General features: G+C 42.8%; 1 protein-coding gene and 1 gene segment (V, D, J or C); both read left to right on the plus strand.

The window, feature by feature from the left end:
• LOC105525113 (homer protein homolog 2-like) overlaps positions 1–22,607 on the plus strand; it is a 31,377-nt gene extending 8,770 nt beyond the window's left edge. The window contains 6 exon segments of the mRNA XM_011960628.1: positions 4,062–4,358; positions 11,851–12,272; positions 14,895–15,058; positions 22,145–22,366; positions 22,368–22,507; positions 22,510–22,607. Of these exon segments, the coding sequence (XP_011816018.1) occupies positions 4,062–4,358; positions 11,851–12,272; positions 14,895–15,058; positions 22,145–22,366; positions 22,368–22,507; positions 22,510–22,607 (1,343 nt within the window).
• Positions 3,878–4,493, plus strand: LOC105525099. The segment is given in 2 exon segments: positions 3,878–3,976; positions 4,062–4,493. Coding segments are annotated over 2 exon segments (363 nt in total).
• Positions 22,608–22,643: the final 36 nt, after the last annotated feature.

The raw sequence follows: 22,643 nt of genomic DNA on the forward strand, positions 1-22,643 counted from the left end.
TGCTGGTTCCTTTCATAGAAGAATAGTATTAAAAACTCAAATCTTGATTCTGGGTGTATTTCTTGTTACTGTGCTGTCATTTCTTGTAGAACCTCTCGGGTAATGAATCTAGGAAGTATGTGTTTGTGTATTAACCCATATACACACACACTATAAACTATTTTTATCCAGTTTATGTACCCATATTATGCTAAATTTGCAAACATACTGACATATCCACCCTAAGTTAATACCTCATGAATGTTTATCACCTTCCTTCTATGCCTGTCCCTAACCCCCTCACTCCAACCTTGGGGAACCTCCTCCCACTACACATCATCCGTTCCTTGTGTCCAATTACAGGACACACACATATACACACACGTTTTTAGTATTTGTTTGCTGTCTTTTACATTATGATGTCTTATAGTGCTTTATATTTATTTCATATATTAGTTTTATTTTAATTTCATGTAGGTTCCTCATTCCTTCATCTGTGTATTACATTTCCCTAGAACGATCACATATTTTAGATACAAAGCAATGTAAAGCTCCTGCTTGCAGTTGTCTGTGAAGCCGGCAGGGAGAGCAGAAGGAAATGGTTCATACTCCTGACCCTCCCTGCACAGCTGTAAGTTCCAAAAAGCAGAGGAGCCTGCTCTGCACCTTCCCTGGGGACAGCTTTATCACTGTTGAGTCTTGTGCTTAATTAACGGGAGTTTCTGTTAGGTCCAGGTGCAGCCACTGACTCCAGTGCCGGAGTGGAAATAAGCTTCCAAAACACAGTGTCACCTGAGAGATAAGAGTCCATCCCTCTAGGACCATCTGAACTCCCGCTTCCTGGATGGAGCCCCAGACTCATAAAAACCAAAAAAACATCTCATATGTGTTCTGCACTGTGGTTCTTCTGTGTCCCTGCACGCTCAGCAACATCTGTGTGGTGTCACTTATACTTCATGAGACGAGACTCCTGCTGCTTGTGTCAGGTCACTGGTGATCTCTGAAGCTACTTCTGGTTTCTGCTTTAGTATGTAAAGAGCATGTCAATCACCACCCACATTCTTACAAGAATATAAGCCTGGAAAATTGATTATCAATGATTTCTTGGATCTGTTGAACAAGTGAAATTGCAGGGAAACCAGGACCGCCAAACTACAAAGAGGTTGAAATAGAGACCATCAGACGCAATGAGATACCAAATAATAAGTGAGACCCAATGCTACGCCAGGCAAGGATTAAGTCACTCACCCCTACACTTCAAACACAGATTATGTTGTAACTTCCACAGAGCTCTTAGCTGAACAAGCACTGGTACTGAGACAATCAATATTAAAACATTTGCAGCTCATGGAACTCCAGACACTGCATAACTGTGCGCTTGTTCCACAAGCCATAAATAGAGCTTTGATTGGAGAAGAGACTGATTTCAGTAACTTTCTCCTGATAAGAGATCACTGACCATGGATTGTCCTGGCCAAATTACAAAGGCTGGGCACTGTGTGTCTTTCTGACCCTGTACAAAGCCCTTTTGATGGACAGGGCCCGACTGTAATTCACTTAGTTCTTAAGTGCTCACCCCAAAGTGTACGTAAAATGCATGTAACATGTGTGTTTCCTTATTATATATGAGCGCCTGCCCACAATATGAATATCCGCAGCTCCTTCTATAGCCTGCTGAGTGTGTACACTTGGCCAATCCATTCGCATGAATTCATTTCTCATCTTTCCCTTCCTTGAAGTGCCTGCTCACAGTTTCTGTGGGAGGCTTTCCTTCCCAGCCTGTCAAGAGGACCATCCTGCAGCTTCAACCCTTTCTCAGAAATAAAGTCTCCTTTCTAAATTGATAAATTGGTTGATTCTTCAGCTGACAGCACAAGCTGGTGGGAACAGTTAGATGGTAATTCCATAAATGCCTGGAGGAAGCTGTGGATAGGGAAAGAGTAAGATCTCCTGAGGGGCTGCACACCCCACACTTTGACGGAATTTCCCTCCAGAAACTTCTGGATTTTCAAGATGAGAATCCAAACAGATTCCCTCATGGCTCTGTCATCAGGAGAGCTATACTCTGATAAATATCCCAGAATTTTCTCCAGACAGACCCTACAGATAAAAAATACTTTCCAAGATCTTTATTCTATATGAGGGGAAGGGATTATTTTCCATCCAAGACAGCTTCACCTTAGCCTTCCTGTGTCATGAAAAGGGGTATAATTAATAAAACAACTGGGGTCAGATTCAAGAGAATAATCTGTGGATGCTTCAGCCAGGAGGGGGAGCGGAGGATAGAGGAAAATCAGCTGTATCACTGGAGACTCCCTGTAAGGGGAGCAGCACAGAGAAAGAACAGCAAGAAAACATTGGAATTCAATTTCAAGAACATATACTGCTCCCCTGCCCACCACATCACTTCCTCGCCAATAGGATTAATCCGGATTAAAGAGAAAAGTGTGGCAACACACAGACTCTGTCTAAGGACTGGAACTAAGGGAAACCAAAGGCAGAGGGAGAGAAAAAGTCAAGGACAGTAAAGTGATTTAAAGCCTCTGACACCAACACCTTCGGGAACAAGGTCAGTACCCCTCCCTCAGTGACCTTAGATATACCTCTCACGGGGCATCTGCAGAGTTCTCAGGTGAGAACTAGCCAAGACAACCTGAAGGCACCTTCTGAATCTCCAGCATTACTGAGCTTACTTTAGTTCTATTTGGAAAAACAAAACAGCAAAAACAACCACCACAAACATAACCAGGACTGGGGGCCAGTGCTGGAAGCACTTTTCATTGACAAGACACTAGGAAGGAGGGCAAATCTGAGGCTTGTTACTGTGCAAATATGCCACTGTGAGTGTGTGTGTGTTGGAGGGGGGTGGACCTTGAGACACAGGGTTTGTGCGTAAAATTATAATCTGATGTGAACTTCGACCACAGAATCAAAAAAAAAAAAAAAGTCTGCCCCAAAGTCCCCATCAGTTCCTGGACTCAACATGTGTCTGGACCGTTATCAATGCATCTGGAGCTCCAGGGAAGGGGTTCCCTGGTGGCTTTAGTCATTCCTTGCTTACTGTGCCGAGGTCTCTCTGTAGGCTTTGTTAGGTTTCCTGAGGTCTATTTTCTCTTGTAGGAAGTGGTGTGAGAAGTAGCTGCTGTCACTGAAGGAGCATTCTGAGCCAGGGCACAGTCACGTCACATTGAGCTTGAGACACTGGGAGAAAAATGCTCTGTGAGCCCAGAAAGGAACTTCCCTGCAGGGCATTAGCTGAGCTGCAGAGGGTGCTCAGGATTCACCCAGCACAGGATCCAGCTCTGGGGCAGGTGCACAGGAGGCTGGGGAGGGGTTTTCTCTCAGGGATTGAAGATTCGTTACTTCAAAGCAAGAATGACATAAAATTGAAATAAGAATTTAGCAAGTAGTGATGTATCTTTAGTATTTTCTTGCATACACAGCCTTTACCTAATGCAAACCATATTTAAAAGAAGAAATGTCTAGGCCTTTCAAATGTATTTATCGTTAGGAATTGAGGGGTGGTTTTATTAATTCAATGGGTGTTACTATCTGGAGAAACACTCATCCCAGAAGTGCAGAGGGCAAGGCCCAGGAAAGTTCAGGCTGTCAGTGTGCCATGTGAAAAAGGAATCACACTGAGGACAATGTCCTGTGAGATTCTGGTTTTCTGTAAGAGGAGTTCTGTCTTCATGGACTTCTAAGCATGTCCGATGACAAATATCACTGAACAAGTTCAGGTCATGGAGCTCAGCATCCCACTGTGGCGTGGTCCACGTGTCACCTATCTTCTTCCCCAGGGTGGGCTGCTTGAGCTATGAAATACCTGCCTCATGAATATGCAAATGCACTGGCGTCTACCGAGGTAAATACAGACCTGTCCTTGCCGAGAGAGCACCACACAACAACCACATCCCTCCCCTGCAGAAGCCCCGAGCACAGCACCTCACCATGGACTGGACCTGGAGGCTCCTCCTCTTGGTGGCAGCAGCTACAGGCAAGAGAATCCTCAGTTCCAGGGCTGATGAGGGGACTGGGTCCAGTGAAGTGGTGTCTCATTCTCTCCTCTGTCCTCTCCACAGGCGCCCACTCCGAGGTACAGCTGGTGCAGTCTGGCGCTGAGGTGAGGAAGCCTGGGGCCACCGTGAAAATCTCCTGCAAGGCTTCTGGATACACCTTCACCGACTACTACCTGGACTGGGTGCGACAGGCTCCTGGAAAAGGGCTTGAGTGGATGGGAGCTGTTGATCCTGAAGATGGTGAAGCAAACTACGCACAGAAGTTCCAGGGCAGAGTCACCATGACCGCGGACACGTCTACAGACACAGCCTACATGGAGCTGAGCAGCCTGAGATCTGAGGACACGGCCGTGTATTACTGTGCGAGAGGCACAGTGTGAAAACCACATCCTGAGAGTGTCAGAAACCCTGAGGGAGGAGGCAGCTGTGCTGGGGCTGTGAGGATGACAGGATTTATGAGGTCTAAATTATTTAGAAGATGGGTTAAGTCACTGAGTAAAAGTAGAGATAGAAAGATACATACATTCCAATCATATAGGAAATCACCTTGTCAACTTTCACCGTATAAGTAACATTCACAGAGGAGGAAAGGCAGCCATCAATTAAGCTGATGCAAACATTCCTTTGTGAGGACATAAATTTTAAAATCGAATGGATAAATCATTTGGAGCAGGATTGCTTGATCACATGGTAAGATTAACATAATTTCTAAAAAGTGGCCGACATTTCTACCAAAATGTCTTTGCCAGTCCTTTTACATTAAATTTATTTTAAAACATTTTTAGGATTACAGCAAATTTGAGTAGAATAAACAGAGTTCCCACATACTTCCGCCCAAGACACGCACAGCCTTCTCTGTGATCAACACCCTGCACTGAAGTCATAAATAACTTGCAACAGGTGAACCCACATGGACACATTAACTGTCTCCTTTTCTGGTGGTCCCTGGTGTAACAAGCCCGGGTTCTTCCAGTGCATTACATGAAATGACGCCAGGTAGAGGGAGAGTGAGTGGGGACGTTCCTCCTTCCACTGTTTCCTCAAGAATCCATAAAATGTAGATTGATTTAGAGCTTATCTGACTCCTGGTTTTCTATGCCCCTACCAAGAGGATAAGCCCTCCAGGCATTTACAGCAGGGGTCCCCAGCCCCTAGGCAGTGAACCAGTACAGGTCAGCAGCCTGATAGAAGGCAGGTCGCACAGCAGAAGGTGAGCGGTGGGTGAGCATCACTGCCTGAGCTCCGCCTCCTGTCAGTTCAGCTGCGCATTAGATTATCCTAGGAGCCGAATTCTAGTGTGAACTGTGCATGTGAGGGATCTAGGTTGCACGCTGTCTATGGGAACCCAATGTCTGATGATTGCAGGTGGAGCAGGTTCATTCCATAACCACCTGCCTCCATTATCCATGGAAAAATTGTCATCCACAAAATCATTCCCTGGTGCCAAAAAGATTGGGACTGCTGGAGTAGAGGCAGGTCTGTGCAACTAAAAGGCCAGCAGCTTCTGGTGAATCCTATAATGAATGTCATTTAACGAGCAGTGGAGACTCGCCATGAGGGACTTCGTAAATAATGCCCTTCAGTTGGATTCAAAACACCACAAGCTCTTGGGGAGTGTTCCTGGATAAAGCACTTTGTGCAGAAAATGGAAACACATGCATGGGATCCAGGCAGGAACGAAAGATTCCTTTACAAAGTGGTTTGGCACCCAGAAGGAGCTCTCAGGGTTGGCCACTGTAGCCTTTGCTGGCTGCACTTTAGCCAGAGGCCTGAGTCTGATTGGTCTTGCAGTGGGGGAGCCTCACAGGGGTCACAGGTTACAAAAATACCCATCATCCTCCAGCTGAGTAAGCCCATCTGCGTGCTTGTCAGTGTCAGCCCCATGAGGGGCGCACTCGGGAAGGTGACAAGATGCACACAAACCTCCCCCCATTAATTATCCACCACCACACACTCCACTGCAACCCGTGCTCCAGAAAGGGACAGGGGCCTGCAGGAATAAACAGAATGGAAGTATTTTCTTACCTGGAAAGACACTGCCAAATACCCCATGTTTCAGGAAATTTAACTCATAATTGTTCAGGAAGTGACTGACGGGCAGTGGTGGGTGAGGTGACGGGACAGCCTCAGGGCTGCACATGAGGAGGGCTCCCTCCCCACGCAAGCTTATTCTCCAGGAGCTGCACCAGGAACTCACAGAGGATCAGGAAGGATACTGAGAACATTCTTCTGTGGTGCTGCCTAGAGGGGGAAAATATAAAAAAAAATCAGTTCTAAACAAAGTATGACACTCGTTATTAGAAACTATATCTGAAACCTGTGGGAATCCTGACATAACACACCATTATCTGTGAACAAATATTTAACCTCTCCTTCCATGGGGAGGTCGACGAGGTTGGATCGGTTCTTTCATGGATAATATCCCCAAACTCCTCTCCACTCCCTGCACATCCCCGGGTCTCTCAGTGACAAGCTCTCCTCAGGGGAGTGTGCTTGCTGTAGGGAGATCTTCAATTTTCCCGTCTTCTGTTTTCTCGTCTTTCTCTCCTCATCTGAGATTAAGAAACTCGCCTGCATGTAGCACATCACAGTCTAATATCTCTCATGGACAAAACAGTGGCCAAACCAATCAACCATGTGACTGGCAGCAACCACCGGTGGCCACCATCCCCTCCACAGCCCCGTGTCGGATCATCACCTGAGAGATTGTATTTGCAACTTTCTTTCATAAGCATCTTAAAACCATTGCGTCCAATTTCACATGGAGACGTCATCGATCCATTTCCTCTTTCTAGAGAACAAAAGGAGATGAATACCAAATACACTTCATCTCTCTCGATTATTGAAATCTAATTGTCCCTTTATCACCTTCTGATTTCTGGTCTACACAGAACACTCCACAAATTTTTCTCACTGGTGTTATACCAAAACTGATACATATTCAAGATACTGGAATAATTTCAAGCTACATTATTATTCTAATAATTCCAAAAATTTAGAATTACAATTATGCTCTTTTCCCTCTTTTTTTTTCCCCCCCCAAGATGGAGTCTCACTGTTTTCTCCCAGTCTGCAGTGCAATGGTGTGATACCGGCTCACTGCAACCTCCGCCTCCTGGGTTGGCAATTCTCCTGCTTCAGCCCTCGAAGTAGCTGAGATTATAGGCACCCACCACCATGCCCGGCTAATTTTTGTATTTTTAGTAGAGACAGGCATTCATCATGTTGGCCAGGCTGGTCTCTAACTCCTGACCTCAGGTGATCTTCCCGTGTATGCTGGGATTACAGGCTTGAGCCACTGCACCCGGCCGATTGTCCTCTTTTCATAGATGGATAAACTAACCTAGGCCTTTGAAAATAAACCCTTACCTGAGAGTGAAAAGATAAGACATAGATCTGGAGAATTTGCCAAAAAAAAAAATAAATAAATAAAATAAAAAAAGGCCGGGCGCGGTGGCTCAAGCCTGTAATCCCAGCACTTTGGGAGGCCGAGACGGGCGGATCACGAGGTCAAGAGATCGAGACCATCCTGGCTAACATGGTGAAACCCCGTCTCTACTAAAAATACAAAAACTAGCCGGGCGAGGTGGCGGCGCCTGTAGTCCCAGCTACTCCGGAGGCTGAGGCAGGAGAATGGCGTAAACCCGGGAGGCAGAGCTTGCAGTGAGCTGAGATCCGGCCACTGCACTCCAGTCCGGGCGACAGAGCGAGACTCCGCCTCAAAAATAAATAAATAAATAAATAAAAGAAATCAGCTAGACTACTTGTGTCTAAAGAGAAGTCTCCCAAGTTTAACTCTTTTCCTAATGGGTGACGATTTTGAACATAAAAGAAATGCTAACATTTGTTTCTGGGAAGTTTTCTTCTTCTACTGTCAGGAGAAAAGGTTTGCAGGGAGGAATCTGAGACCATCTTTCATGTCTCAACTTCAATGTGATTGCCTCAGTAAATTTTTTCCCATATCCCTGACTAGGAGAAGTCTCATATACGTCCTATGAAGGAAAAGCAGAATTCTAAGCACTCCAACTGATTGGATGGACCCTTTCTCTTCACTAAGGAGTTCCACAGACTCTTGAAAAACTAGCTCAGGTCATGTCAGAAACAGAGGATCAGAAATGCCTCATTATGCACTCCTCCCTTTGGAATTCAAGCACGACTAGCCAGCATTTTCATGAAAACAGAGAACTCAAGCCTCAGAAAACAGATTCTTTGTAGAAGATACCAAATTCCAACCTGACTCAAGAATAGCATCACATGACAGAGAGCAGGCCTTGAAATGAATCAAAGGCTTTTACCCTAAAATGTATTTCTTTGACATATTTTAAAATCGCCCTGCACAGTTATCTTTTGTGAGAGAAATTTACATTCTGCAGAGAATCTCCTTCCCTTTCCAGGTCTTTTGTTATCCTGAGGGGATTAGCTAAGAGTCCAGCATCTTTTAAAGGTCTTAATAGAAAATATTTGCCATCTATTGTCTCTAAGGGTGGCCACATAAGAGACTTCTTCAGTAATAAGAATCTTGTTCTCCAAAACCCATTATCTTAACCCAGACACTTTGTTATACTGATTTCAGGTCTTTAGATAAAAAACTTAAGTCTTTCAATCAATTGCCAAGCAGAAAATCTTTGAATCCACCTGTAAGCTCTAATGCCCTCCCCACACTGCCTCACTTCTAGCGGTTTTGTCTTTATTGACTAAGTCAACATATATCTCACATGTATCAATTGATGTTATTAAACTGAAGCTGCAATCAAGCCACTTTGGGCACATGTTCTCAAGATCTTGTGGGACTGTGTCACAGGGAATGGTCCTCACATTTGGCTCAGAATAAATCTCTCTAAATATTTTGCAAATTTGGCTTTTTATTAATAGTTCTAATAGAACCCACTCTGTGGTCTTTGTTACATCCACAAGCATGATATTAACAAACATTAGTTATTAAAATAAGCACACGTTGGCAATTTCTTATGAAGTTACACAGAGACATTCTGTGGGATCGAGTGTAAATGTTTCAAAGTATTTATGCAAGTTATTTCAAAATTTACATTCCACAGATACCGCTATCGGATTCCTTATGTCAGCTAATTATTTGTTTTATGAGTTTTGCATTTTTGCAGATGACCACAATTTGTTTTATGATTTTTTTTTTTTTTTGTAGATGATCATGCCCTATCTTTTCTATGCCTTTATTGTAGAAAATTGTGTGAAACTACTCAGGGCCACATTTGAAAGTCCTTACTGAAGTGGCTGCTGAAATTTCTGTGGGTTTCCTCTGCAGCTAGCAGACACCCAGCTTCCTTAAGTGAAAACTTAATTTTGTTTCCTGCTTGGTTTTGGGCCTTAATCTTGTGTCATCCAGAAAGACTCTGTCTTTCAGATCCCCCAGGTCATCCCAGAGCCACAAGGACCTGACAGTTGTCAATGTGGTGGGAGGGGTTGCACTGAACGGGCACTCTCTGTGCTTCTGAGGGAGCCACACTCCAGGCAGACATCACAGTCCCGACTCGGTGTGTCCTTCCAACTATCCCTGCCCCTCCTGCAGGTGTGATGCTGATCCATGCATCTTCCTCCCGTTCCTGGGTAGAGGGTCTCCCTGTTTGTTCCAAGATCTTCTTCCAGCAGCCACTATGTCTTCCCACTGATGTCCTCAGCTTCCTCTTTTCTGCCCTTCCCAGCAGGATGAGACTGTTATTAACAAGGGAAGAAAGAGGAGATGGGAGATGAGGCTGTTATTCCTGAGAGAATGGACAGAGTTTTGGAACTTTTCTTCCTTCTATCCCAGTTTCTATGAGTTCCTCCAGTGCCTGTAACACTGAGGTGTTAGTGGCTTTGCCCCAGTATGTTAATTATTTGGTAAGGTCCTGGTGGCAGGGGAGGTGGGTCTGGACGCATTTCAGCCACAGCTGCTCTTCCGCTTTCCCACACAGAAACATCCTGGGAGGGAGGGGGGGAGATTTTTTGATGTGTCCTCAGTCCTGGCAGAAAAGGTTTCAATAGCAACAGGAATCCTCAGTTGTATGTCCTCTGATAATTTAAACAATAACTTCTTTATTATACTCAACGCGAAACAATCTGAAGAATATGTCTAAGGTAACCCTGCATTCACTTACATGACATTTGCTGGCCTCTGCCCCAGATGAGGTCATATTCTCTTCCTGTTTGTTCCTGCAGGTCACCGACTTCCACAAGATGTAACCTCCCTTGCTTGTCCTATAACATCAATAATCTGATGTTTTAAAGAAAATGTGCTAATTTGCAGCTCAGTAAGGTTAGTTGTTGTAAAAATAATACATTTTCTTCTGGGATGCCTGCATCTCCAGGCTGAGTAGAAGCTTTATCTGTAACACTCAGGAACTGGAAATAACAAAAATGTTAAGGAGCTTTATAAATAGCAGGGGCACACTCATTAACTGGAATTCTGTTCCTCATTACAATGAACACATTCTTCACACACAACCAAATTACTGACTCTCAAGTAATTATGCTGAGCAAGAAGCCACACAAATGAAATGGAAACTGTAAGGTTTCGCTTTAAGCAAATCTTGAAAAATAGATCTGAAGTAACAAAGGTGAGGGATTGACTCAGTACAGTGAGAGACAAATGACTGGGAGGCAGGAATTGGAGGAACCCAGGGAAACTTTTAAGTGTGGTTCATCATTTTCTTGTTATTTGGGAAGCACAGGTGAGCACATGTGAAACTGCATTTTTTTCCTTTGGAGACATGGTGTTGCTTTGTCATCCGAGCTGGATCTCAGTGGTGAGATCATAGCTCTCTGCAGCCTCAGACCCTGGGTCTCCACCAACCCTCCTCCCGCTGCCGTACATAGCTGGGACTACTGGTATGTAAGACCATGCTCAGCTTCAGAGTTTATTAAAATGCACACATTAATTAAGCAATATTTATTGCATAGCAATAATGCCTCAATAAGACTACTGCAAATAAGTGGATGATTTTTTCAATAAAGATTGATGGAAAGATAGATGCTAACATGAGAAAACGCGTGACACCCAGGAAAATAAAACTGTGGGAAATGTGCTTTTCTTTACAATTGTTAGGTAATCACAACAGTGCATACACATCACACCATGTTCTCATTACAGAGAAAAGGTTCTGCAAACCTCACCAGGTGCAACACCCTGAAGTCAGACCCAGTGGTAAGAAGCACAGGCCCAGATACCCAGGCTCGCTCTGACCAAATGTGAGCTCCGGGGACATTGTACAACCCATCTGTGCTTTTGCTAGGAATTTCTCATCTGTAACATGGAAATGACATTGATACCACAGACCATGTTTCCTCTGCATATGTAAAAATAAAAGATGACTGGTGCTAACTTAATATACACAGTTTATGTAGATCGATTGTATCTCAATACAACTGTTTTAAAATAGAAATTACAAAATTGTAAGTTTTATAGGTTTTAATATTTTATCACAGAACAAACTTTCAATAAGCATTTGTTTCCAAATGCTACCAATATCACAAATCTCCCCCAGGACACTCCTCATGCTCTGAGCCCCACTGTCTCCTCAGGCTTCTCACCTCAGAGCTTGCTAAATAGTAGGAGACATGCAAATAGAGCCCTCCCTCTGCTGATGAAAACCAGCCCAGCCCTGACCCTGCAGCTCTGGGAGAGGAGACCCAGATCTGGCATTTTCAGGTGTTTTCATCTGGTGATCAGGACGGAACACAGAGGACTCACCATGGAGTTTGGGCTGAGCTGGGTTTTTCTTGTTGCTATTTTAAAAGGTAATTCATTGAGAACTATTGAAATTGAGTGTGAGTGGATAAGAATGAGATAAACAGTGGATACATGTGGAAGTTTCTGACCGGGGTTTCTTCTTGTTTGCAGGTGTCCAGTGTGAAGTGCAGTTGGTGGAGTCTGGAGGAGGCTTGGTTCAGCCTGGGGGGTCCCTGAGACTCTCCTGTGCAGCCTCTGGATTCACCTTCAGTGACTACTACATGGACTGGGTCCGCCAGGCTCCAGGGAAGGGGCTGGAGTGGGTCTCACGTATTAGTAGTGGTAGCGGCGGTAGCACATGGTACCCAGACTCTGTCAAGGGCCGATTCACCATCTCCAGAGACAATTCCAAGAACACGCTGTATCTGCAACTGAACAGCCTGAGAGCCGAGGACACGGCTGTGTATTACTGTGCGAAACACACAGTGAGGGGAAGTCAGTGTGAGCCCAGACACAAACCTCCCTGCAGAAACGTTCAAGGGAAATCAGCTGCAGGGGGTGCTCAGGACTCACTGATCAGAGTCAACCCGGAGGCAAGTGCAATGGAGGCTGATTTCCTGTCAGGATGTGGGACCTCACCTTCTCCTCACGGTTTCTCCAGTGAACCTCTTTAAGTTTAGAATTCTGTGCTTCCTAATGTCATCTCTACATATTTTTAAAAGTATCATTTTAATATGAGGACCTATTCTCACATGCACCAAATGCAGATTGACGTTTACTGAGATGAAAAGGCCTCAACTATGGCCACCAAGATCAGAGTCCTGAGGAAGCTCAAGGGTGCCTGGTGGGTCGTCTCCAATCAGACCCAGGACAGAAACCTCAGGGAGATTCCTGGACTGGAATAGTGTTTAGGGATTCTGATTACAGCCAACGGAGAGGCTTGGCCAGGGTCAGTGTCATGTAGAAGCTCACAGGTTTCACGCCTGACCCTTCTCCTGACACTATATCCAATCAGCCTCAGCACTGACCTGGTGCTCCTTTGGCTCCCTATCCATGTTCTTTCTTTAGAGTGTTTGTTCTCCCTTTTTATTTGCTTTCCCTGCTTCCTGAAAAAGAAAGAGATGGTCTCTGTGGTCTACATTCCAGGGCTCAAGGCATTTTCTTGGAGCTCAGGTGGGGCTCAGGCTGTGGCTCCTGCAGCCACATGGGAGAGGCTGATGGGACTTCCTTCCCTCCCCATCTGCTCAGGACCCTCCACTGTGTTGTGTGTAGACTCATCTGCGAATGCAGTTGGCCGATAATAGTGAAGGGGATAAACTTATTTTATCAAAATGGGATGTGGATGTGGAATTAACCCTGTTCAAGCCATCAGAGTCATCTGCTTCAGAAGTAGTGTTAGAAAGAGCTTGTGAAATTCATCAGAATCAAGATGGAGCCACTTGTGTTAAAACCCTAACGAATGAAGCTGGGGAAGGCCATGAAGGAGGGTTCTAACACACATGTTCCTGATAACAAGAACTATCATAGACTCTGCACCACCACAACCTTGCACAAAAGCCAACACAACCTTAAAAGAATTATGTCTCCAAGTATATCTGCCCAGCAACTGCTTGTTCAACCTTACACTGATGTTACCCCTGTTACTGATCCTTCTAGCCCAGAATAATTGTCTCAAAACAGCTGAGGTAACCCTCCTCATTTTTCCTTAATTCTTTATCTTCCTTTACCAACCTGAATGCACCCATACATATTTCCATTGCAATGCATATCCTAGAATAAATATGATTACATTTTAGAGTCTCTTTCTGTCTGTTATTTAGGGTTGATAAGCTACAGGTGGACATGCCACATTTCTGTGAGACGTAGAGGATGACAGTTTTTGGAGATGATTGGGAATATCCAATGTCCAGAAGATCATCCATCAGTAAGTGCAGGCTGGAAGTCCCAGAGAGAGGTGAAGCTGCCGAATTACCATGGAATTTAATTTTATCCAGTTCTGCTCTGATGGAATCAGGCCCACTCATTTTATCATTGACAATCTACCTAACCTACAGTCAACTGATGACAGTTTTAATAACATCTATTAAGTAAATTTAGAACCATATATATATATATATATATTTGAGATGGCGTCTCACTCTGTCACCCAGGCTGGAGTTCAATTGCACGATCTCAGCTCATTGCAACCTCCACCTCCCGGGTTCAAGCAATTCTCTTGCCTCAGCCTCCAGAGTAGCTGGGACTACAGGCACATGCCACCACGTCTGGCTAATTTTTGTATTTTTAGTGGAGACGGGGTTTCATCATATTGGTCAGGCTTGTCTCAAACTCCTGACCTCAGATGTTCCACCCAACTCAGCCTTTCAAAGTGCTGGGATTACAGGTGTCAGCAACTGCACCAGGATAACACCACATATATTAATTTTGGATTGAATAACTACAAAGTCTACCCTAATCGAGTGTACCATGAAACTTTCCATTACCCAGAGGGAAGAACCTTTGACATGAGATCTAAGTTCATAATTTTTTAAGGTGTAAAACTGACCATTTTACAATCAGACGATTATGATTTTGCTAATAAGTTGTAGAAGTTGCATGTATATTGTGGATATTAACACTTTTTCAGATTCATGACTTGAAATTATATTCTCCCATTCTGTCTGTTGGAATTTTTTCCACGCTTTGCAGCATCTTTTTGTTGTGATGTAGTTCCACTTGTTCAATTCTGCTTTTGTTGTCTGTGAATTTAATTTGAAATACAGGAAATCATTCTTATTATTTTCTGGGTAGGGGAAATTTTGCAATTGCAAGCCATACATTTAACAATCTATCCCATTTAGAGTTGATTTTTGTGTTTATTCTAAACTAAAATTCTTAATTCTTTGCATGTGTAGATCCAGTTTTTCCAACATCCTCTTAGAGAGAGACTATGATTTATCCATTGTGTATTGTGGGTTTTCATGCTGAAAATCAGTTTGCCATCGATATATCAGTTTATTTCTGAGCTCTTTCTATATATTATTGCCAATATAGTCCTGTTTTTATTTATGTATCAAAATGTGCATATTTTGTCAATTTCAACATGCTGTTCAGAACCTATGCATGCCGACAACTGTGTTTCTCAGTGCCCTCTTGGGCTTGTGAAGCCCTCACAGACCCTCTCCCTCATCTGTGCAATCTCTGTATTCTCCATCACAACCAGTGCTTCCTGCTAGATGTGGATCCATCAGCCGCCAGGGAAGAAACTGGACAGGATCTGGTGCACAACTCATGAGGGAGTGCACAACCTAACCCACTCCTCAAGAGGAGTCCAGGGACCATCTCCAGATCCACATGCAAAAAAACAGTTTTTCCTACAGCTGAGCGACCTGAACAACAAGTACACAGTCATGAATTCTTATTAAAAAAACACAGTGAGGGGAAATCATTGTGAGCTCAGACACAAACCTCCTGGCAGGGGAGCTCAGGAGCAACAGGAGACGCTCCTGACACTAGGGGGCACTCAGGACACACATCAAGGCAGGTGCAATTGTAGGGAAAAGGTGCTGTAGATGGGATTTGGCATCACCATTATATTTCACCACTGGACACCCAGTTTATTCTCATGTACGTGATTCTTTGTATTATTAGAAAGTGACATTTATATAAATATATAACCATATGTAGGTGCATCAAGTCGTCCTCTCCATCTTATGTGGACCTTTTCCCTTAAGACTCTGAGTCCCTGTACTTATTTGAGCACCTCATAAATTACGGTCAGTTATGTACAATCTCTTTCTTTTCTTTCTCCCTTCTTCTCTCCTACTCTCTCAGTCACAATCTTACACACACACAGAATTCTACAACTTCGATTACCTGATGTGCTGAAAACCACAGATTAAAGTGCAGGTTTCCCAGCTTACCAGCTGTTCGTATTGTTGTAAGAATAAGAACGTTGTGTTTCTCAGCTATGTACTTTTCTAAGATAATACCACTTTTTAAAAAAAAAAAAAAAATAATAGCCAGATAGTGAAAGCAATCCAAATATCAATCAGCAGCTTAACTAATAAACACATTGTGGTAAATTCATTCATCGGAAAAAACACCCATTGTTACAATAAGGTACTGCTGACTACGCTCAAAAGTAAGGGTAAATTCACAAGTACATATGATGAGTAAAATAAGACAAACACATACAAGTCCATACATACTATTCAACTTTTATAAACTCTATTATATGAAAACCAATCTAATGTTACATAAAGAAAACCAGTAGTTGACTCTGGACGTAGTGTGAGAAGGGGAGGTTTGGAAGCAGGAAATATAGGAAAACAAAAGGAAATGTTGAGTACAGTTGAGTTTTTTTCTCTGTTGAGAAAGGTAATGTTTATGTCACTATTATTCAAATTGTACACATTATGGGAGGGCCACTATTTGCTATTTTCACCTCATTAAACTATTACAAATTTAAACACCTAGAATATGGTAGAAAATGAGTTAGAGAAGAATGAAATATAGAAGATATTAAAAAAGAAAATCACAGAACAATGGCATAAGAACTTCACTCATCAAACTGAATAAATTTTAAATTTCTCAACACAGAATTAAAGATTTCATTAAATATATAAGAGAAATCAAAGACTCCAGAATATACACATGAATAAACCCTAAGTCTACCTATATTCTTAGGGAAAAACTAGATTACAACAAAATAATGTCACGATTGCATTACATAACGGGGGTAAACGAACCCTACCAGGCGTGCCAGCTCTCTCTTCCGGAGCTGGGTCAGGGAACAGGTGTATCCTGTGGTTAGGAGCAGTGGCACCAAGCTCACAGCATCAGTTCTAGTTGACACCATAAATAGGCCAAGATATCACAACTAAAATGCAGTATGGATGTCATATCTGTTGGTGCCACACACTCCCCCACGTGAATATGGAAAGGTTAATTACCTCTGGAGACGTCTGCCGAGAGTAGTGCTGGTCTCTCAGGAATGTCCAAAATGGCTTGGTTGAGCAAGAAAGGAGACTGGCTCAGGGATCCTATAGTGGCTTGGTGGTGGAGGCAGAGTGAGGGGTCTCACTCACAGAAAGGAGTTCGTGGGGTTTGAACCTCCAGATGGCTTCAAATAGGGAATTCCTGTGATTCATCACTAGATTTACCTCATGTGGGGAAAAAAAAGAGATGGGGGAGGAATGAGTCAGTTAAGTTATCAGCAGTCAGACATAAGAAAAATAGTCTGATGACTCATTCTATGTAGAAACTATAAAAATCATGAATAAAAAAGATCAGTCCAATATGGGTGGACAACAACCAGGTCTACACAAAATGAGAAGACTGATTTTAAGAATAAGGAAATAATAATGAAAAGGAGGAGGAAAATGTGGAGAAAGAGGTGAAAGGCACGGGGCAGGGGATTAGACAAGCGTTGTGTTCCAATGACTTTTGTGGAGAATTTTCACTCTCTAAGATCATCCGCCTATTCTGAATGTCTTAGGTGAGACGCCTGTTCTAAAACATTAGAAGCACCAGAGGATTTCTGAGGATTCTCAGTTTAGTATCTTCTATTTGAGTAGCCTTACAATAGTGTACGATTCTTGCCTATTACTATTACAATGAGAGATAGGGTCTTACTCTTTCACACAGGTTGGAGTGCAGTTCACTGTTACCTTGAACTTCTGGCCCAAACAATCCTTCTGTTTCAGCCTCTTGAGTATCTAGGACTAGAGGGGTGCATCACCAAGCCCAGCTGATCTTTTTAAAAAGTCCTTTCATAGAAGTGGGATCTCTCTATGTTGCCCAGGCTGGTCTCGAACTCCTAGTCTCATATGATTCCCCTTCTTCTGTTTTGCTTCTCAAAGTAGTGGAATTAAAGGCATGAGCCACCACATCTGGTCTGAACTGATTATTTAGTTGCAAAATATCAACCCAAGAATACTCCCTGAATTTTATGTGGTCTGAACTGACTGTTTAGTTGCAAAATATCAACCCAAGAATACTCCTTGAATTTTTTTCTGCAGTATTTCAGTTAATAGTGCCTGATAATATTTATTCCAATATGATTCAACAGGAGACTTTTTTCCTGAGGTTTCTTCCAATGGACATAATTTCATGGTTGAAGATCACAAAATACTGTTAAAAGATGACATGAAAGGCAACATTAAACTTTTGGTGATTGCAGTGAGGATAAAACAAAAATTACTTTCAATATTGTGTAACACAAACATGCAATAGGACAAAGGTGAGAAATGAGGGTAAAATTTCTAAATGTATGAACCTTCCAGCTCCCGGGTCACAGGGCAGTAACTGATGAGACCTGAGGGAGGGACCCTGATGCCATATGCTAGTGGGACAACTCTTGGCCAACAGAGTTTCCATATTTTATTAAAGTTTTATAATTTTTTATTTAAAGATGCCAATTTATCAACATAACCAGAATATTGTGATTGGGATTGATTCTGTATGACAACGGCGATGCCTTCCATGTTTAGATAATATTACACACCAGCTTAAGATTGAGTGTTTGATGTAATGATGTACCCGAACATTATTCCAGTTTTCATACCAGTGTTTCATTTTTCTCTGTATTTTCATTTGGTTTCAAATTCATATGTCAGGTCTCTAACGTGTAGGAATTCATTTAAAAGTGTCTTTTCTTGTTGTCTATTTTGATGGGGCTTCCAGAAGATTTAAAATCTTCCTCTGCCTGCAGCACATTTTAGAATTCTGCGCTACTGTAGAACATCTGTATTTAATCCTGGTCTTTGGTTAATTTATAAGCTCTAATAAGTGCAATAACTTCTGCCTTCTGAGCTGATTTACATCAGGTAGGGGACTATATCCCAAAAGAAAATTTGTATTAGTGATATAAATTATTATTTCATAACCACTACTTTTATTATTTAAGTGTTATTCATTAAGAAACAAGTGCATTCAAGTGTTTTATTTACTGACAATTTCTCAATTGGTGAAGGGCATTAGGCTAAAGGGTCCATATTCCTGGGTCCGTATTCCTAGGAAGGCATCGTGACCCTGAGTCTGGGCGTGACCTTGCGAGTGTTTCTCACCCTCCGCCAGATGAGATGCTGGTCTGTGTGTTCTTCCTCCTTCCCCTGGGGTGGTGTCCTCCTGCTTTCCCCAGGTGCTCCCTCCCACAGCTCCAGTGTTCTCCACTGACACCACCACCTTCCAGTTCTGCTGCCCTGCCCTGCAGACTAAGGCTGTCATTCCATAATACAGAGAGAGGAGCTGCTTCTCAACGGACCTTGGGTGGGGACCTCTGTTCCCATCTCAACTCCTGAGGGGCTGAAACAGTGTCCCTAGGATTCTGGTTTCAGTGGTTTGCCTTGGGAGAGCAAATTCTTAGTTCTTTAGTGGAAATAAAGAAATTGGATCTGAATACATTTTAGAAGTGTGGGCTCTTCTTTCCTCCCAGACAGACACTTCGAGAAAGGATTTTTATGACTGTCCCCTTCTCCAGGGAAAGGGTTTCAAGATGATAGGCTAGCTTTTAATACGTGGTTCCTTAAAATTTCACACTACAAAACACCACACTCAATTTCAAGTAATCCAATATATATTTGTACTTTTTTATTGGAGTAGCCTATATTTCATATTCCAGACTCTTCCATACGTAATTTCAAACCCTGGCTTTGTTGATCACTACGGGAACTTACTTATCCCTAAACTTGAGATTTATTGTTGGTTTTGAAACTGTAATTATCCAAAGTATTAAAGAAAATTTGCAAAGTTCCATCTTCCATGTTTATCTGTTATTGTTGATGCAGTTCTAAACATAAGACAAATATATTCATTTTCTATATACATTTCTAAGCTTAGTAGTAGATTTTTTAAGACCCAGAATGATAAAAAAAAATTCAAATATTGTTCAGCTGCTTAACAAAAAAAAGTTAGGGTAAATTTGTTTGCTAGAATACTACCCAGCATTTATAATAAGTAAATGTCTGATATACATAACCACAAGGTAAAATATCTAATTATTTACGCTAACTAAAATAAGCCAAACAAGAATATATACTATGATATTTCACTTTTTAAGTTCTGGTGAATTAAATTGAATCTGCAGCAATGTAAAGATCAGTAGTTGCCAGGGAAATGGGTAGAAGAAAGAAAGGGAAAAGGAGGAAGAATACAGAAGAACAAAAGGAAATGTTGAGAATTTTCTTGTCCACCTTGATAACGATGATGGTTACATCATGTTTATCAACTACACACTTTAAATATGTGAAAGTTTATTATCTCTGAACTAAAACTTGTAAAATTCATTACAAGGAACAAATGGAAACTTAGACAAAGAAGGAGTGACAGAATGACAGAAAAAATGTATATTAAATTTCAGAAATACTTAAGAATCTATTTGCCTGAACCCTAGTTCTCACCATATTTTTAGGTGAATGCTAGAATGCAGCAAAAACACACATGTTCTCAATACAGGAAATGGGTTCCACAAACCACACTAGGCATGTCCACCTCTATCCCGTAGCTGGTTCAGGGAGTAATTGGGGCCAGTGATGAGGAGCACAGGCCCAGATATCAGGGTTTACCCGTCCCAGATATCAGCTCTTAGACACATACTGAACATCTCTACATGGAGAAACCACTGGTTCTGATAAAACACAATTTACACAAGTAGGTAAAAATAAAATAGGGTGATCATTTCAAAGTGTTTATCACAGCATAATTTTATAATGAGACAGCATATTTTCCAAATACCGTCTGCAAGGGACAGTCATCTCATCTGGGGACCATCTTCTCCTCAGGCGTCCCACCCCAGTGCTTGCTATATAGTAGGAGACATGCAAATATCGTCCTCCCTCTGCTGATGAAAACCAGCCCAGCCCTGACCCTGCAGCTCTGGGAGAGGAACCCCAGCCTGGGATTCCCAGGAATTTCCACTTGGTGATCAGCACTCAACACAGACCACCAGCCATGGAATTTTGACTGAGCTTGGTTTTCCTCGTAGCTGTTTTGAAAGGTAACTCATGGAGAACTAGAGATAGTGAGTGTGAGTGGACATGAGTGAGAGAAACAGTGGATTTGTGTGGCAGTTTCTGACCTTGGTGTCTCTGTGTTTGCAGGTGTCCAGTGTGAGGTGCAGCTGGTGGAGTCTGGGGGAGGCTTGGTACAGCCTAGGGGGTCCCTAAGACTCTCCTGTGCAGTCTCTGGATTCACCTTCAGTGACCACTACATGAGCTGGGTCCGCCAGGCTCCATGAAAGGGACTGGAATGGGTAAGTTTCATGAGAAACAAAGCTAATGGTGGGAGAACAGAACATGCCGCGTCTGTAAAAGACAGATTCACTATCTCAAGAGATGATTCCACAAGCATCGCCAATCTGCAAATGAGCAGCTTGAAAACCGAGGACACAGCCGTGTATTACTGTGCCAGAGACACAGTGAGGCGAGGTCAGTGTGAGCCAGACACAAACCTCCCTGCAGGGGCGCGCGGGGCCACCAAGGGGGCGTTCGGGACCCACTGAGGACGGGACAGGTCCCAGGAGCCGGTGCAGGGAGAGGTTTCCTTTCTCATTAGCTGGAGAAGTCAGGTTTGTGTTTGCAGGACTCTGGAGAATTCTAGGCTGTGACATTTTATTACTTGTATTTATTATGAATTTATTATGGATAGTATTTAAATTTTAGTAATTTTTAAAACAAAATATATATATTTAAGTATACACCTTCATGAAATAACCATTTCTAATTTTTTGCACCGATTCTTCCAGAGTTTTATTAACATTTGTTGACATCAGCAGCTACAAAGTTATAGGGACACAAATTTATAAGCATAGAAAGGTGTACAGGCCAGACACAGTGGCTCAGGCATGTAATTTCAGCACCTTGGAAGGCCTAGGTGGGCAGATCTTATGAGGCCAGGAGTTGGAGACCAGCCTGAGAAACACAGTGAAACTCTGTCTCTACTAAAAATACAAAAATTAGCCGGGCGTGTTGGCACGTGCCTTTAATCCCAGCCACTTGGTAGGCTGAAGTAGGAGAATCACTTGAATCCGGAATGCATAGATTGCAGTGACCTAAGATGGCGCCACTGCACTCCAGCCTGAGCGACAGAGCAAGATTCCATCTCAAAAAATAAAAATAAGTAAATAAAAACAAAGAAAAACGTATAAATGCACAGACCTACGCATAATGTGTAGGAATTAATAATAAACATTACAATAAAATAATTCTAAAAATATGTCCTAAAGAATCAAAGTTAATGATGAGCTAAATGTAAAATATTAGAGTATTTCATTCTTGATTTTGTTTACTTTTAATTGTTTACATCAATTGATTTATATTTGTTCATTTAACTACTGTTAACGAATGGTCATTTCAAATATGGTTGTCACAATAAATAAGAATTTCAGGTGACGAATGATAATTATCTTAATCATTTCTTAATAACCTTAGTTATTCCATATCATATTCACAAATCATAACATTACTTCTTATCTTGTAAATATAAGGCGCTGCAGGAGTCGGCAGCCAGCGCGGAGCAGAGGAAGAGGCTGTGACATCCACAGAGAGAAGGAGAAGAACACGCAGCTGAAGACGAGGATGGAGGAGCTGGAGGCCGAGCTCCGAGAAAAGTAGGCAGAGCTGGAAGATCTCCGAACACAAAGTGAACTCACACCTCAGCTCAGGTCAGAGCGCGACTGTGTCTCCGAGAAGATGGAGGCGGCAGAGAGAAGATCAAAACCTGGCAGACAAAGCGTGTTCCCTGAAGACAGACGCTGAGGAGAGCAAATCCCGACAGCGCCCCCTGGAGGTGGAGGTGAAGAGCTTCCTGGAGGTGCTCGACGGGAAGATCCACGACCTGCATGACTTCCGCCCAGACTTCCCAAGCTGGGCACTGACAACCAGGGATGGCCCAGGCCCAGGTCCCCGCCCGTGAGTCCCAAGCGTGTGTGTGAGACCAGATGGCGCTAGGACGTTCCCTGTGTGCGTTGCTTCTGTAAATGCAGG

Source organism: Colobus angolensis, unplaced genomic scaffold, assembly GCF_000951035.1.
Source record: "Colobus angolensis palliatus isolate OR3802 unplaced genomic scaffold, Cang.pa_1.0 Scaffold519, whole genome shotgun sequence".
NCBI lineage: Eukaryota > Metazoa > Chordata > Mammalia > Primates > Cercopithecidae > Colobus > Colobus angolensis.